The sequence below is a fragment of the Berghia stephanieae genome, chromosome 1 (genome assembly GCF_034508935.2).
Source record: "Berghia stephanieae isolate SIO BIC M18660-M18661 chromosome 1, UCSD_Bste_1.3, whole genome shotgun sequence".
In the NCBI taxonomy this organism is placed as follows: Eukaryota; Metazoa; Mollusca; class Gastropoda; order Nudibranchia; family Aeolidiidae; genus Berghia; species Berghia stephanieae.
Window position 1 is genome coordinate 65,778,434 of NC_088360.1, and position 15,000 is coordinate 65,793,433.

Consider the following 15,000-nt stretch of genomic DNA (forward strand, 5'->3'; position numbering starts at 1 on the left):
CTCTCTCTCTCTCTCTCTCTCTCTCTCTCTCTCTCTCTCTCTCTCTCTCTCTCTCTCTCTCTCTCTCTCTCTCTCTCTCTATCTATCTCACATTCCATCGTCTACATATTCTACAATGTTATTTCTATAGGTCATCTGCAATTAGAGAGATAATAATATATTACAGTAATCAAAGGTTATCTAATTTACTTCTTTTGCTTTGTTCGATAGAGTATGTTTCAACATTTATTAAATACTGATTAGTCAAATTTATACAGTACATAATCAGTAGATTTGCAGTATTTTACTACATGTAACTATGATATTATATTTATGTTTTTTATTGTATTATTTATATATATATATATATATATATATATATATATATATATATATATATATATATATATATATAATATATATATATATATATATATATATATATATATATATATATATATATATATATATATATATATATATATATATATATATATAATATAGATATAGATATATATATATATATATATATATATATATATATATATATATATATATATATATATATATAGATATATATATGTAATAAAATATTTTGAGTATAATTATGATCAACTTCTACAGTACTGTTTCAAGCATTCGCTCTCATCAGGAAGTGAAAGCTCCTTTTATTACAAAGTTGAGCACTATCATTTCATGGTTTTTGTTTTTATTATATACATACATACATATATTATATATATATATATATATATATATAGAGAGAGAGAGAGAGAGAGAGAGAGAGAGAGAGAGAGAGAGAGAGAGAGAGAGAGAGAGAGAGAGAGAGAGAGAGAGAGAGATTGTTGTTGTTTTTGTTTTAACATTTGGTTGCATTTGACCGACGGACTGATAATGCATTTTCCTCTTTTTTGATAAATTGCTATTATCATCACTGATTGTTGATATCATTGAAACTTTAGCAATTAATTCATTTTTTAATAACCTCATTTCTTCTCGCAGTAAAGAACAAAGACTTTTTAAAATGCTGTGGTAAGAAGGAAGTCAAGAAGGAAGTGTATAATACACAGACTCATATGTGTTGCCATAATGTCATGCCACTATATCCGTTCATCGGATGTTGCAATGGGAATGTATTCAATACAAAGAAATTCAAATGTGTTAATGGAGTAAAAATGGAAAAAGCGAAAGGCCGCTGTGGTAATGATTCCTTTGATAGAATGAAAGACTCATGTTGTGAAGGTTAGTGTACTTTCCTAAATTATTTGAACATTTTGTGTCACTGTGCTCTAAGTGGTATAACAGTTGGCTTCTTACTAAAAAGCCTCTGGTACAAGTCCACTGTCGGAGCTCAAAGTTGGAGCCTTAAAGAAGACACTTTACTCATATTCATAACAGCGTTGTCACTGTCGAAAAAAAAAATTATTGTAAGAGCATCTTACAGGTATCCTACATTTCAAGTATTGTCATCGGCTTGTGACCCTGTGAAAAGCATTTTGATCATATTTATTGAATATTGTGCTCAATAACAAAGCTCCCTTCTGTTTGATTGTAATAAATTGAGTAGTTTCAAAATACAGGGTGTTTATAAAGTCTTTCCCTGTTTAATGACATCCTTAACACAAGAACGTTACAGCCAATGTACTTTGAACATGGACTGATGAATACCTTAAATATGTAACATTTTGTTTACCGTCATCTTTAACTCATTGTGCCAAAGTATGGTTGCCATGGCTACCTACAAGCAAAATCAACATGTTTTCGAATTCTTTCCATGTGTTTTGTAACTTTTGTGGCGTGATGGAATCAATAACAGCTCTTTTTTTCATGGTAAGCGTTCCAACATCTGGTATGGAAGCTGAATAAACAATGTCTCTGGTGTAGCCCCATAGGAAAAAGTCATGCAGAGAAAGGTCTGGTGACCCAGGCGGCCAGGCACTCGAGTCCATCTCTCCCATTCTATCTGCCTGAAAACGTGTCATTTAGAAATTTGAAAACGATATGTCTCAAAGGTTGAGGAACCGAGTCTACCTGAAAAATTATCTTTGGCCGATATTTATAAAGATGGGATGCAGCATGGAATTATAGCATGTCTAAATAGATACTTACAGTAATTGTTTCCACAGTAAAGAAGATTGGCCTATAACTCTTCCGTGCATCTGTCAATACCAAACATACACTTTCTGTCTTAGCAAATTTAGAACACCCATTTGTTTGTTTGTTTGTTTGTTTGTTATTTAAATCGTTTAAATGTCATGTAATGGTCTGCCAAATTGGGTTATGAAACGTTGTTCAGCTACTTATGGCGATTTGGTTTCATTCATTTACATTACACAAAGACAATTTTGACGCAATGTTGTGTTTCCGAAACAGAAGGAGAGAAACATGAGGTCTTTAAGTTCATATCATTTTCATTATGCTAACGTTTGTGATGTAATGAAAGTCGATGACTTATAGGCATAAATGTATGACTTTTCATTAGAAGATGGTGAAAACCAAATGTAAATATCTAGTAATAATGTAGTTTATTTATACAGCGCCCATCCCATACAATAAGCTTTAGGCACACAATATACATGACATGCAATATATAACATCTTAAACATTGTAAATTAGGGTAAATATTATGTTCTATGAGGTGACATTACAAAAATAATGTAATTAAACCTCTGGTATATATGAAGATTGCTTATCCATTATTTTTCAACTTTAATTCATTAAAAAAAAAAGAGAGAATAATAAATAAATGCTCAATGGCTTCTTTCTTCGTACCATCTAAATATAACAGAAAGAGATAACTTTTTAATTTTCTTTTAAAAACTGCTTCAGAATCAGTAAAGCTAGAGCGCAGATTGAATTGCAGAGAATTCCACACTGTTGGAGCTGAGAAATATAAGGTTCTGTCTTTTAATTTTGTGATGCTCAAAAGATGCTGATCACACGATCTTAAATTACGAGATGAGATATAATCATTAATATAATCCTTCCTTTTAAAAGGTGAGCAATTGTTTTTTTTTAAATTAAAACATAGCATTGCAATTTTATAATCTATAATGGTCTTAGAATAATAAGTCTTTGAAATCACGGAAAGACTTTATGGACTCCCTGTATATTTAATGAATTACATAATATGTGAATCAAATAAGGTAATTTTATTTCAATTTCAAACATCGGTCTGAACTTCAATAGTTCATGAATCATAGGCCTATACTCCCATCTTTTGCACTGGATCACTGATATAAATCATTTTTAAAAGAAGAATTCAAGCTACAACTGGTTTATTTTGTGGAAAATTTAGTTCCATAATTGTTGATCTTTTAAACGCCAAATTGTCTTCCATTTTTAACAGATCGACTTATTAAAAATGTTCCAACAATTTCAAAAAGTGAGGATGGTGACCTTATTGAGAACCAGTGCTGTGGATCAAACATCACAAGCACTGAGGAAATATGCTGCGAAAAACAACTGTATGGCTTTCCAACTCACAGCATTCCAAAACATTCTGATTTGAAGTGCTGCGGCTCAGGTATAACTATAACCTCATTTATTTACTTATTTATTTACCCAAACAAGCAACCAGCAAAACCTTGATTAAAATGTACCTTTGGCATTTGAAGTGTTGAACCATATTTTTTTAAGTTATGGCATTTGGTTTAAAGATGATTCTGATTATTTAAATACCTATAGATCATAAAAACCTTTATGAAATGAACTTGTATAGAGTTAGATTTATTTATCTATCTATCTATAATTTATTAATCGTGAATATGAATGAATAAAAGATAGTCAGTAGTGTTATATTTTAATTGCTTAATACTTGTTGACGTTTCAGGATACTACAACGTGACCACACATTTTTGCTTGGACGGAAACCCCATAAAAAGATCTTTTAATCAATCCCAGTGTGGAAAATACCTCATTGATAACCGAGTCGAATCATGTTGTGCCAACAAACTCCCTTACGACAATAGTACTGAGAAATGTTGTGAAGGTAATTACTCTTGGAGGTTTTGGGATTAAGTGCCCTTTCATTTTTTGAAAAGAAGAGATAATTGCAACCTTTTCAAAACCACAGAAGTAAATTTATTTGAAACGCAGGGCAAAACAACCAGTCTGATAAAGATATGTTTGTTTCCTTGTTTGGGGGGTTCTTTAAAATAGTTTATATATGTTTGTTTTTTTTTTAATTATTATGTTAATATTCAGAGCTTTTTCTTTCTTGTTCTCTCTATATGCAGGTGCATTTTATTGTGTAGTCAAGAAGGAGGAGCACTGCTGCAATGGTTTACCCATGAAAGCCAATGAACTTTGTTGCGAAAATGTCAAACCGTGTATGAAATTAAAAAAGGAAGACAATGAGTGCTGCTTTGACTATGAAAGAAACAATGGAACTACCTATAATAAAGAGCTGTGGGCTTGTAACAGAGGGAAACTTATCAGGATTCCCCGCGGAAACTCACTTTGTGGATTAAACTATTTTAACCCTAAAGAAGAATTTTGTTGTAATGGGAAAAAATACAAGAATGGTAATGGCCAATGTTGTAATGGAGTTCATAATGATATTCCACCAAAGAAAGGGAGGTGAGTTATGTTTGCAATTTAATTAATTTTAGGGCTGGGTTTACAATTATTGTTATAATTTATTGTCATTTTTCTGTTCCCTTGTCTTAAATTCTTCTGTAAATATGAGATATACATATTCATGATATCATAGACTAAATAATGATTTTAAAAAGACAAAACACGATTTTATTATTAGCCAGTCTATGCTCCAGGATGAAGTGTTTTTTCTAGTTAATAAATTGAAATTGCTCGTCCTGGAATAAACAAAATATCATGTTCAGTAACCTGTATATATTTCTTCACTTTCAGTTGTTGCAGTGATGATAATAAAGCATACAAATTTGGAGACTATACAAATCCTTGTATTGAAAAATGTAATGAGAGAGAAAGTTTTGACATTAACACCGAACTTTGCTGCGACGGAAGAAAGTTTAACAATACAGATAACAAATATTGCTGTGGTGCAAATGCTATTGGAGGTAGAACAAGATGTTGTGGAACTCAATTCCCATATCGTTTGCGTAGTCGAAAACAATGCTGTCATGATACACAAGTTTACAATAAAAAATATTCTATTTGTAAAGAAGATGGAAGGTTAGAATTTAAAGGAGTCCTGAGAGAACTATCAGATGTTCAGAAGCTGTGTCACCCCCTGGCTCTCAAGTTGTTTGATGGTGGTGTCCAACAGGCATGTATGCGTAATTATGGTACGTACCAAGAAGTTTATTTTGTTTTTGTTTTGTTGTTTCCTATTTCACTTTATTAGACTGAGTTTTACTCCATTTGAATTTTGTGTAACAACATTTTTAAATTGAAGATATGGAGTAAATTCTGAAAGTGTTGGCTAACATCCATGTCACAAGTCTTGCTAGACTTGACTCAGGATCACTATCCATGAAACCTGAAGCCTCAGCAACTCTCCTTGGTTTAGCTGCAATGAATTGTTATCGACTTTGGTATCAACCGATGTTTGAGATGTTTCCAAAGACTGTTATGAATGACAGTTTTATGTTCAAGAGTTTCGTTTTTTAGCCATATATTCATATTTAATTGGGGGGAAAAGGTCTAGTTTAAAGTACATCCCTACTTTTTAATAGACCAGTAATTTGTCCAGTTGACGAAAAAATACCAAATTATTGTCTCTGTTTTTTATTCATTCTACTATTTAAAGGTTTAAAAGCTTTGGGTCAAGGGCCTCAAAAAATGTATTTGGGAAGAATATGTGATGCATATGAGATAGGTAAATGGCTGTTTATCATCAAACACAAAATCAGTAAATTATAAAAACCAACAGTTTTTTGCATGAAAAAATATCTGGATTTTCTATTAAGTCCACATCTCGCTGATTTGAATGAGGATGACAATTTTACTTTTTTCCCCTTTCTTTTTTTAATTTCGACGAGTGGGGGAAAGGCATCTGAGCATTTAAAATTTTATCACATATGTTTGGTATACAGCTGTGTGCGATATTAGAACAGATGTTTTATGTTTGACTCACATCTGTAAATAGAGGCAGCACATGTAGTAGCGAACACCCTCTCTTTGGTGGTTATTTTATCACTTAACAAAATTAATCTTTTTTTTTTTTAGAAATCTTATGAATGTTTTATTTTGTTTTATTTTACATTTCAGGCATTGCAGGGAGAATTTCAAGGATTGTGTCAACTTTTAAGACGAACAGTGAAATTCATCTCCTTATTTCACTCAGACGAGTGAATACTCTGAAAACTTTGAAAGGCACAGAATTATCAAGACGATTTACATTGAGTATACATATACCTGCCAATGAATGTCAGTTAAAACAATTCAAAAAGTTAAAAAGAGTGATAGCATTTTTTGATAATGAACCAAACAAAATAACTAGAACTGTGGAAATTTGGAAAAATTCACCATTTTATCTAAATCCAAAAACACGTCTAAGATATTATTCCGTCACAAAGGCAATCTCCAAAAATCTTTGCAAGATATTTTCATAACGTTTCTTTTGGTAGAGACATTGAAAATCATAATCGCCAGTTGTTGATAGCTATCATTATTTTCAATCTTCATCTAGAATATAACTGAATAAGGATATTTATTTACTTGACAGTAAGTTGATCTTTATCAAGACCAATGTTTTCACATATTTAAAAAAAAATATATATATCTAAATGGATTCCATTATTACTTTCTTTTGAAACTTCACTTCTTCTCTTTTTAAAAATCGATTATTTAAGAAATTTGGCTGTGGTTACAATATTTATTTTCACAAGCTCTTGATAATCTCTACCTCCACTTGTTTGATTCAAAGACATAATATGTGAATACTCTGATTAGAAATATTAATCATTTTAAGCGAATTGTTTTTATTTTAACCTTATAGTTCATAGATCGTCATTTTTTCTGAATATTTCATCAGGTTTTATTTTAGAATCCTTTATTTTAGTAATGTTCAATATAAACTTTAATACCTTTTGATTTTTATACTTTTTCACAATACTGCTATGTTTTTTTACTTTTAAAAACTAGAGAGGTTAGGATGAGAAGGGTTGAGGGTAAGTGGTAGTTCATAATTTGATAACATAATTTAATACAACATGCATAATTATGACAATTCAAATTTCCTTTTAAAATCTTAATATTAATATCATTTATACATGTATAACAAATCCATGTCAATAAGGCTGAAGTGAATGGCATTACTTATTAATTAAACATATTTTTATTTTTTAAATGTTTTTATTGAGTGAACGAAAGGGTGAGACTTTGTGAAGTAAAATTTGGTTTAGTACTGCACCTTCATTTTAAAACAAAAATGTGAGGCATTTATCATTTTAAGAATGGCTCTTTGTATGTGTGATTGTCTTAATAAATTGTTTTTGCTAAGTTCAACCAAAGATCCCTTGGGATAAAATGTTGAGGAAAGGCCATTTGAGCTCATAAAACCCTACAAGATGGAATGATACGATATATGACATCTCTTTGCTCCTCAGGACACACCACTTTAGAAAGAAAAATGTCTAAAACCAAATTCTCGGAAAATACATTTTACTTTGCGGCACCATCAATCTGGAATTCTCTCTTGGTCTTTAGCAGAAGTGCTAATACAATTGAGTGCTTCAAGTGTAGACTGAAGACAGAACATTATTTTAAATTAACTTTTCCTGAATGTACCAAAACCACATTCCTCATATTCCATTGGTATCAGCATAGCGTAGTAGTTAGATCATTTACAATTGTAATATTTAGTTTTCATAAAACTGTAACATTTAAATTAAAAAAAAAACTTTTCATGTCAACTATGTTTGTAAAACGCCATTGAACAAGTTTGGTGGAAATTTTATTATTGATATTATAACAGTGGTCTCCATTAATAAGCACGGTCCTCGGAAATCAAGCAGAGCGTGCTTATGTTTTTGTAAAGTTTATGGTCAATGCTCATGTATCAGTAAAGATAACTCTTTCCTCTGAGTTTTCAAATGTATACATATTGATATTTATTGATATGCACCGGGTTGCAGGCTTGAAAACTACCATATGCCCATTAAAAAGTTTTTTTAGCTTTTTTTTTTTTCTTTTATTTATTTCTTTTTTTTTATTTGGGGGGGGGGGGGGGGGTTTAAACAAAACCTTTCTTTTCTGCCTTAATATGCAACAGTATAATGTCGGATGTGTGCGATGACGGGTAAAGAAGCTTGGTACCGACTCTGTTTTCGGCTATTGAGTTGGAGATATAGTTTGGTGGTTTTAACTGCTTGTTTAACCTCTAAGGTTGTTGGTGCAGAGTTCAGGTATGGAGCACAAAACACATTGTCAACATACACATGTGTGAAATGAAGAAAGTCACAAAGATGACAGGTTTGAACCTGGTTTTCATACCTCACACGGTGAGCTCACTTGACACCATTGTAAACAAACTGTGGCTATCAAAATGACTATCTTGATGGATGATTAACTCTGGCCACATCTGGTGACAGCCTCAGCCCTCCTTTCCCTTATCCCGCTTCCAGTGCCATGTCAGAATCTCAGCAGCAATAAGAGAATGTGCCAATACCTAACCCCCCCCCCCCACCACCCACTTACGTTTCAATGTTCTGGGTAATTCCAGTCTTCCCTTGGAATAGACCCAAGAGAAAAATTTCCCCTATGGGATGAATAAAGGGAATTTTTTTTTTATTTTTAATTTATTAGTTATTTATTTATTCTATTTTCTTTTTGTAATTTTTAAGTAACGGTCAGAAAAGTGAGCGTGCTTATACACGGAGTCCTTTTTGGTGAGCATGCTTATAAAGGGGTAAATTTACATAGCAAACATTCTGTTTTAGCCCTGAGCATGCTTATAGCCTGATTGTGCTTGCAGCTGGGGTCACTGTATTGTAAATAACGAAGAGTGCTTTGTTTTTAACTTTTAGTAAACTGTCAAATCCAAATCGCCATGTTTTCACTTTATCAGTATTGCCATAATATATGTACATATTTAATTTTATTATTTTTCACACACAAACACACACATACATTCCAAGTCCGTTTGTTACAATATAGTATTAAATGTCTCAATAACATTTAGTTGTGTGTTCACTTATTTAATTTATTCATGTAGATTTATACTGTATATGAATGATATGCATATTTTATAAATATATTTTAAAATAAATCAAATGCTCAAAATGGTTAACGGGCAACAAAGAACGACGAAAGAAGAGAAAATAAAGCAGTCGAGTGATTATTCTCAAAATTATTGACACCAAGAGAGAGAGAGAGAGAGAGAGAGAGAGGGGGGGGGGGTGTTGAAGTTAAGAACAAAAGACGATTACTTTTTTTCTTGTTTATATTTTTGTTCATTATGAGATAGTCATGTAAAATAATAATAAAGTTATCTATGCCCACAATCTCAACTGTGTTGAATTTTTTAGCATTAAAATTATAACCTTATGATTATTTATTCCATAATCATAACGGAAAATCCCGATCTGATAACGTTACCTTATGACGTCAATTGGACTTGATCCAGAATTATCCATTGCACGAATCAATAATAGAATGTACTTCCCCCCAAACACATGAACAATGAAATCAGCCAAGACGTCTTATTTTTATACAAGTTGTGTCTGTCTCTTCCCCCATTTTGTTGTTGTTGTTGCTGTTGTGTGAACTTTGTGGGGCATTTTTTTTTCATTCGGAACGATATGTGTCTGTTATTTTTTGTAAGAGAGAGAGAGAGAGAGAGGAGAGGGGAGGGACACACACACACACACACACAGAGAGAGAGAGAGAGAGAGAGAGAGAGAGAGAGGGGGAGAGAGAGAGAGAGAGAGAAGTTTATGGCTGTAAAAATTGTTTGAGAATGTGTGTGTAATGTTTTTAGTAAATATAAGTGTAACGATGGCACTTATATAATGCTTATTCACGGTGTAGCCTTGTTCTAAGTGCTGTGCAATTACCAATTAACCCCCCCCCCCCCCCCCCCCCCCCACCCCCAGCCAGTAGCAAATGTTATAATTTGGATATTTAGTCCCAGACTACGCTATTTACGCCTGCTAGATCGCGGGTGTAAATTTCACCCGTTTAGTCCCTTGTTTATTCTAAGTCTGCATAGTCTGGCTTCATGAATGGACCGTAGTGAGGTCATAGTCTCGGTCCATGAATCAGACCTGGGGTTCACTCCCCACTGGTGTACACTTCATTGAGTCCCAGGCTCACTCCCCACTGCTGCCCACTTCCCACAACTTTGTCGAGTTTCGTCGGGTTTCGTAAAAAAGAAACACCCCCTTCTCTCATAGTCCCAGGTTCACTCCCCATTGGTTTACACTTCCCTGAGTCCCTGGTACACTCACGACTGCTGCCCACTTCCCATAAGTTTGTCGGGTGTCGGTGGTTGTCATAAAAAAGAAACACTCGATAAAATTGTCTTCAATTGTAATCATCGAAATCGAAAATCGTGTTATATATTTTCCTATATTTATTATGACAATAGCGCGTCTTTCACTTTCCCTTAAAAATATTAACCCACCAACCCATAACCATGTGCAGCTTGCATATACTTAAATCAATTCATTCCTCCTGGGATTCGATCAGATCCGGACTCTTTTGTTACCTTTCCAAGGACTCAACTATGCGCCGACTGAGGCTCGAACCCAGGGCCTTCCGATCCGAAAGCGAGTGTCATACCACAAGACCACATACTGAGCGCACACAGTCAACAGCAACACTTAACATGTAGGTAAAACATTTTCGACATTAGCAACGCACTCATTTTACTCCAAAATGTGGTGAGAAAATTTGACTAAAGAGCCTTTTCTAAGGACAACATTTGTGTTCCCTACAGCAGGACTTGGGCGCCGGATCTACATATTATTATTATAACAAACCATAGATTAACAAACCTAGTTTCATAACCTAAGAACGTCAGCATTAGCACCGTCGACAACGGCTGTGACGAATTCAAAGACTGACTGGAGACTTCCTGTGTGGATATATAGTCATACGCTTACTAAAACATAACAAAAGACCACAACGTCGCATAATATTTTCACAAATTTAAATAGAGCTGTAACAGTACAAAGAAGGAAGAGGAGACGGAGAAGGTAACTATGGTGTTGAGATGAAAGCGATGTGAAGAAAATGAAGACGATGATGATATTCTTTATAAGAGGTGAGGTGGAATAAATACGATGTTAACAAACAAGCAAACAAACTGACACACACACACACCTGATATATATATATATATATATATATATATATATATATATATATATATATATATATATATATATATATATATATGTATGTATGTATGTATGTATAAAACAGAAAAAGGAACATAATATGGTTCAACCCGCCGTTCAACAACGCAATCACAGATCATTACCAACCACAACAGACAAATCATATCCGAACCCAACAACATCAATAAAAATAAAGACAACTGCAACTGTAGAAAGAAGGACAATTGCCCTCTAAAAGGAAATTGCCAGAAAAGCGCCATAGTCTACAAAGCCACCATAACCACTGACAACACCGCAGCACAATACATCGGCGCACAGAACCCCCATTCAAAACAAGATACAACAATCACAAAGCCTCCATAACACATGAAAGCAAAGCAAAAAGCACCAAATTAGCAATGCACTGTTGGGAACAAATAAACACTAATAAAACACCAACAATCACCTGGGAGGTCATCAGGCAAAGCAGCCCATACAGATGCGGTGCTAGAAAATGCAACCTGTGCCTGACAGAGAAACTGGAAATATTGTTACACAGCCACAGACACAATAGCACCTTAAACAAAAGATAAGAACTAATGACAATGTGCAGACACTCTAACACTCTATCTAATAAATTCAAGCTCAAAACGCAAAAGGTCAAATAATAACCCCCCCCCCCCCCCCCTTCCCGACCCTATTATACCCCTCCTCCCCCCGCAACCACATTCAACAACAATATCATACACAGACATGTATACACCACACACAACACACGCACACACACACACACACATTTACACACACACACACACACACAGAATATAAGCAATGAGAGCACACTACAACAATGTCACTACACATCAACACTTATCACCACTACACAACGGAAGCAAGGACATAAGGAGTATTAAATACGGAATACATTTTTTCTTCGGACATTCTGCCGACTGAAGACGTGGACGAAAGCCACAGAAACGTACGTCTTGGCCATATATAAGTGAGTGACATAATTTATATATATATATATATATATATATATATATATATATATATATATATATATATATATAATAATATATATATATTATATATATATATTTAAATGCATATATATATATATATATATATATATGTGTGTGTGTGTGTGTGTGCGCGCGCGTGTGTGTGTTTGTTTGTATATACAAGGGCGGGCTGATATATTATAAATACCGTTTTGTTAAAACTTTATTTTGTTTTCAACAGCACATACAAACATAATACATGAAAATAAAGCCTAGAATCTCAGCTACGTATCGTACTAATAATCGAGAACAACACAGAGCTACCAACGCCGAACTAGTTGTCCCACGCCTCCAACGAAGAATCCCGATGATTTTGTTCTGCACCATCGACGACCATCATCATCTGCTACTACTTCCAAATCACTGCTGCAACGGTCTCCTTTCACAGTTCTTGAGCGTTGAGGAACAAGAAATAGTTAGATGGGGCAAGATCCGGACTAAATGTAGGGCTACGGTGCTGTAGGGTCATAAGTTTGAACCGAATTTGACTACTAGTGTGGGGTCGCGCATTGTCATGCTGCAATATCGAATCTCTGCCACCTCGAACCCGTGCGAGTATTTATTTTTTTTTTGTATTGAGGGCTTGTAGTTGAAACATATTGTTTGGAGTTTACTCTTTGCCCTTTAAGAAATTCCACATGATCTAGGCCTTCCATAACCCAGAAAATGGCAAACGACCGTTCTCGCGGAGACAATAGACAGATTGCGCATCAGGGCGCTAACGGGGCCGATGAGAGATAGACGACGATTGGGATTGTTTGGAAGCTTTAACCCTTTGCCCACTAGTCATTATGACATCCGAAATGCTATCGCCTTCTATCTACGCCAGAACAGAAATAGAGGGTGGAGCCTACCATGATATAACATTTTATGGAGCCCTAATTTCGTCATATCAGTTCTGTCCACTGACAGGTGGGTGGATATCGCTTTCCAGAACTTGTGTCCTTATATGAAATTCTGAGTTTTTGACCAATCAACGATTGCTCTTTTGATAGCTCGCTTGTCAAAATGAGTCAGCTCAACCCTTGATTTATGTACAGGCATCACAGGCGGTATATGTTGTGTAACTTCAAAGACCACGATTGACCGAAAGCGATGAATGGAAGCCCTACTGTGGCGTGGAGAACGAGGTCTTGTATGTATAGTTACGTCATATCTCAACGCTCGTGAATTCTTAGTACGGCTGGACTCACAATCAAAACACGAAATATGTGTTTTAAACTCTTGAATCAATCGAGTTACATCAGTGCGTTCGTCTCATTGAGAAATGAAAAACGATATATAAATCAAGAACATCGACCGGAAAACAAGGAAATTATCATAAAATTATAAAATTTGAGAAAGCTGTTTTCAAACTCAAATCTATTACAAAAAAGGTTATTTATAGACCGATTTTTATGAGACAAAGACAATTTTTCTCCACTTTTCAAGCTGATTCCAACAATGAGGTTTTCAAATTTATCGCGATAAGATTATTTGTCATTATTTTTTTTAATACCCAATTGACTGCTCAGGAAATGAATACGTAATCCTTGGCGGCTAGCGAGTAGGTGTTAAATTTTGCTTACCCTTTCCCACGTCGACGCACATACAAACACACACACACACACACACACCCACACACACACACACACACACACACACCGACTTATCGTCGTCTTGCATCCTATCGTTCGGCTCGACGATTAAAAGGGGTTCGTATCGTCGCTAAAATAATTACAAAATACATATATTTAAAATATATTTATAGTAATGTGAATTAAATATTTTAATGCTCTAATATATCAAGAATGATCATTATTATGATTTATTACGGTGTGAATTGAATTAGACCTTTAAAACTGAAGTTTAATCTGACACCCTACTCGCTGTTATCATTCGAGTCTAAGTTGTAATAAGGCGACTTTGGCCAGAAGTGAAAGACATACATTGTGTGTTCAGTCTGTGTGTATGTATGTGTGTGTGTGTGTGTGTGTGTGTGTGTGTGTGCGTCTGCGTGGGAAAGGGTAATCAAAATTTAACACCTACTCGCTAGCCGCCAAGGATTACGTATTCATTTCCTGAGCCGTCAATTGGGTATTTAAAAAAATAATGACAAATAATCTTATCGCGATAAATTTGAAAACCTCATTGTTGGAATCAGCTTGAAAAGTGGAGAAAAATTGTCTTTGTCTCATAAAAATCGGTCTAGAAATAACCTTTTTTGTAATATATTTGATTTTGAAAATAGTTTTCTCAAATTTTATAATTTTATGATAATTTCCTTATTTTCCGGTCGATGTTCTTGATTTATATATCGTTTTTCATTTCTCAATGAGACGAACGCACTGATGTAACTCGATTGATTCAAGAGTTTAAAACACAGATTTCCAGTTTTGATTGTGAGTCCAGCCGTACTAAGAATTCACGAGCGTTGAGATATGACGTAACTATACATACAAGACCTCGTTCTCCACGCCACAGTAGGCTTCCATTCATCGCTTTCGGTCAACCGTGGTCTTTGAAGTTACACAACATATACCGCCTGTGATGCCTTTACACAAATCAAGGGCTGAGCTGACTCATGTTGACAAGCGAGCTATCAAAAGAGCAATCCGTTGATTGGTCAAAAACTCAGGATTTCATATAAGGACATAAGTTCTTGAAAGCGATATCCACCCACCTGTCAGTGGACAGAACTGATATGATGAAATCAGGGATCCATAAAA

The 15,000-nt window shown here is 34.4% G+C and overlaps 1 protein-coding gene across 2 annotated transcripts in view; it reads left to right on the forward strand.

The window, feature by feature from the left end:
• Positions 1–9,410, forward strand: part of LOC144979674 (uncharacterized) — a 24,815-nt gene extending 15,405 nt beyond the window's left edge. Inside the window, exons 4-10 of one of the 2 annotated variants that reach the window (XR_013646753.1) lie at positions 982–1,221; positions 3,329–3,505; positions 3,812–3,970; positions 4,218–4,560; positions 4,852–5,249; positions 6,175–7,054; positions 9,287–9,410. Coding sequence is in view for 1 of the 2 variants with exons in the window: in XM_078926529.1 (XP_078782655.1) it covers positions 982–1,221; positions 3,329–3,505; positions 3,812–3,970; positions 4,218–4,560; positions 4,852–5,249; positions 6,175–6,518 (1,661 nt within the window). In the remaining variant the exon portion in view is untranslated. Of the gene's footprint in view, positions 1–981; positions 1,222–3,328; positions 3,506–3,811; positions 3,971–4,217; positions 4,561–4,851; positions 5,250–6,174 lie in introns of both variants that reach the window. The other variant, XM_078926529.1, reaches the window with a different exon arrangement.
• Positions 9,411–15,000: the final 5,590 nt, after the last annotated feature.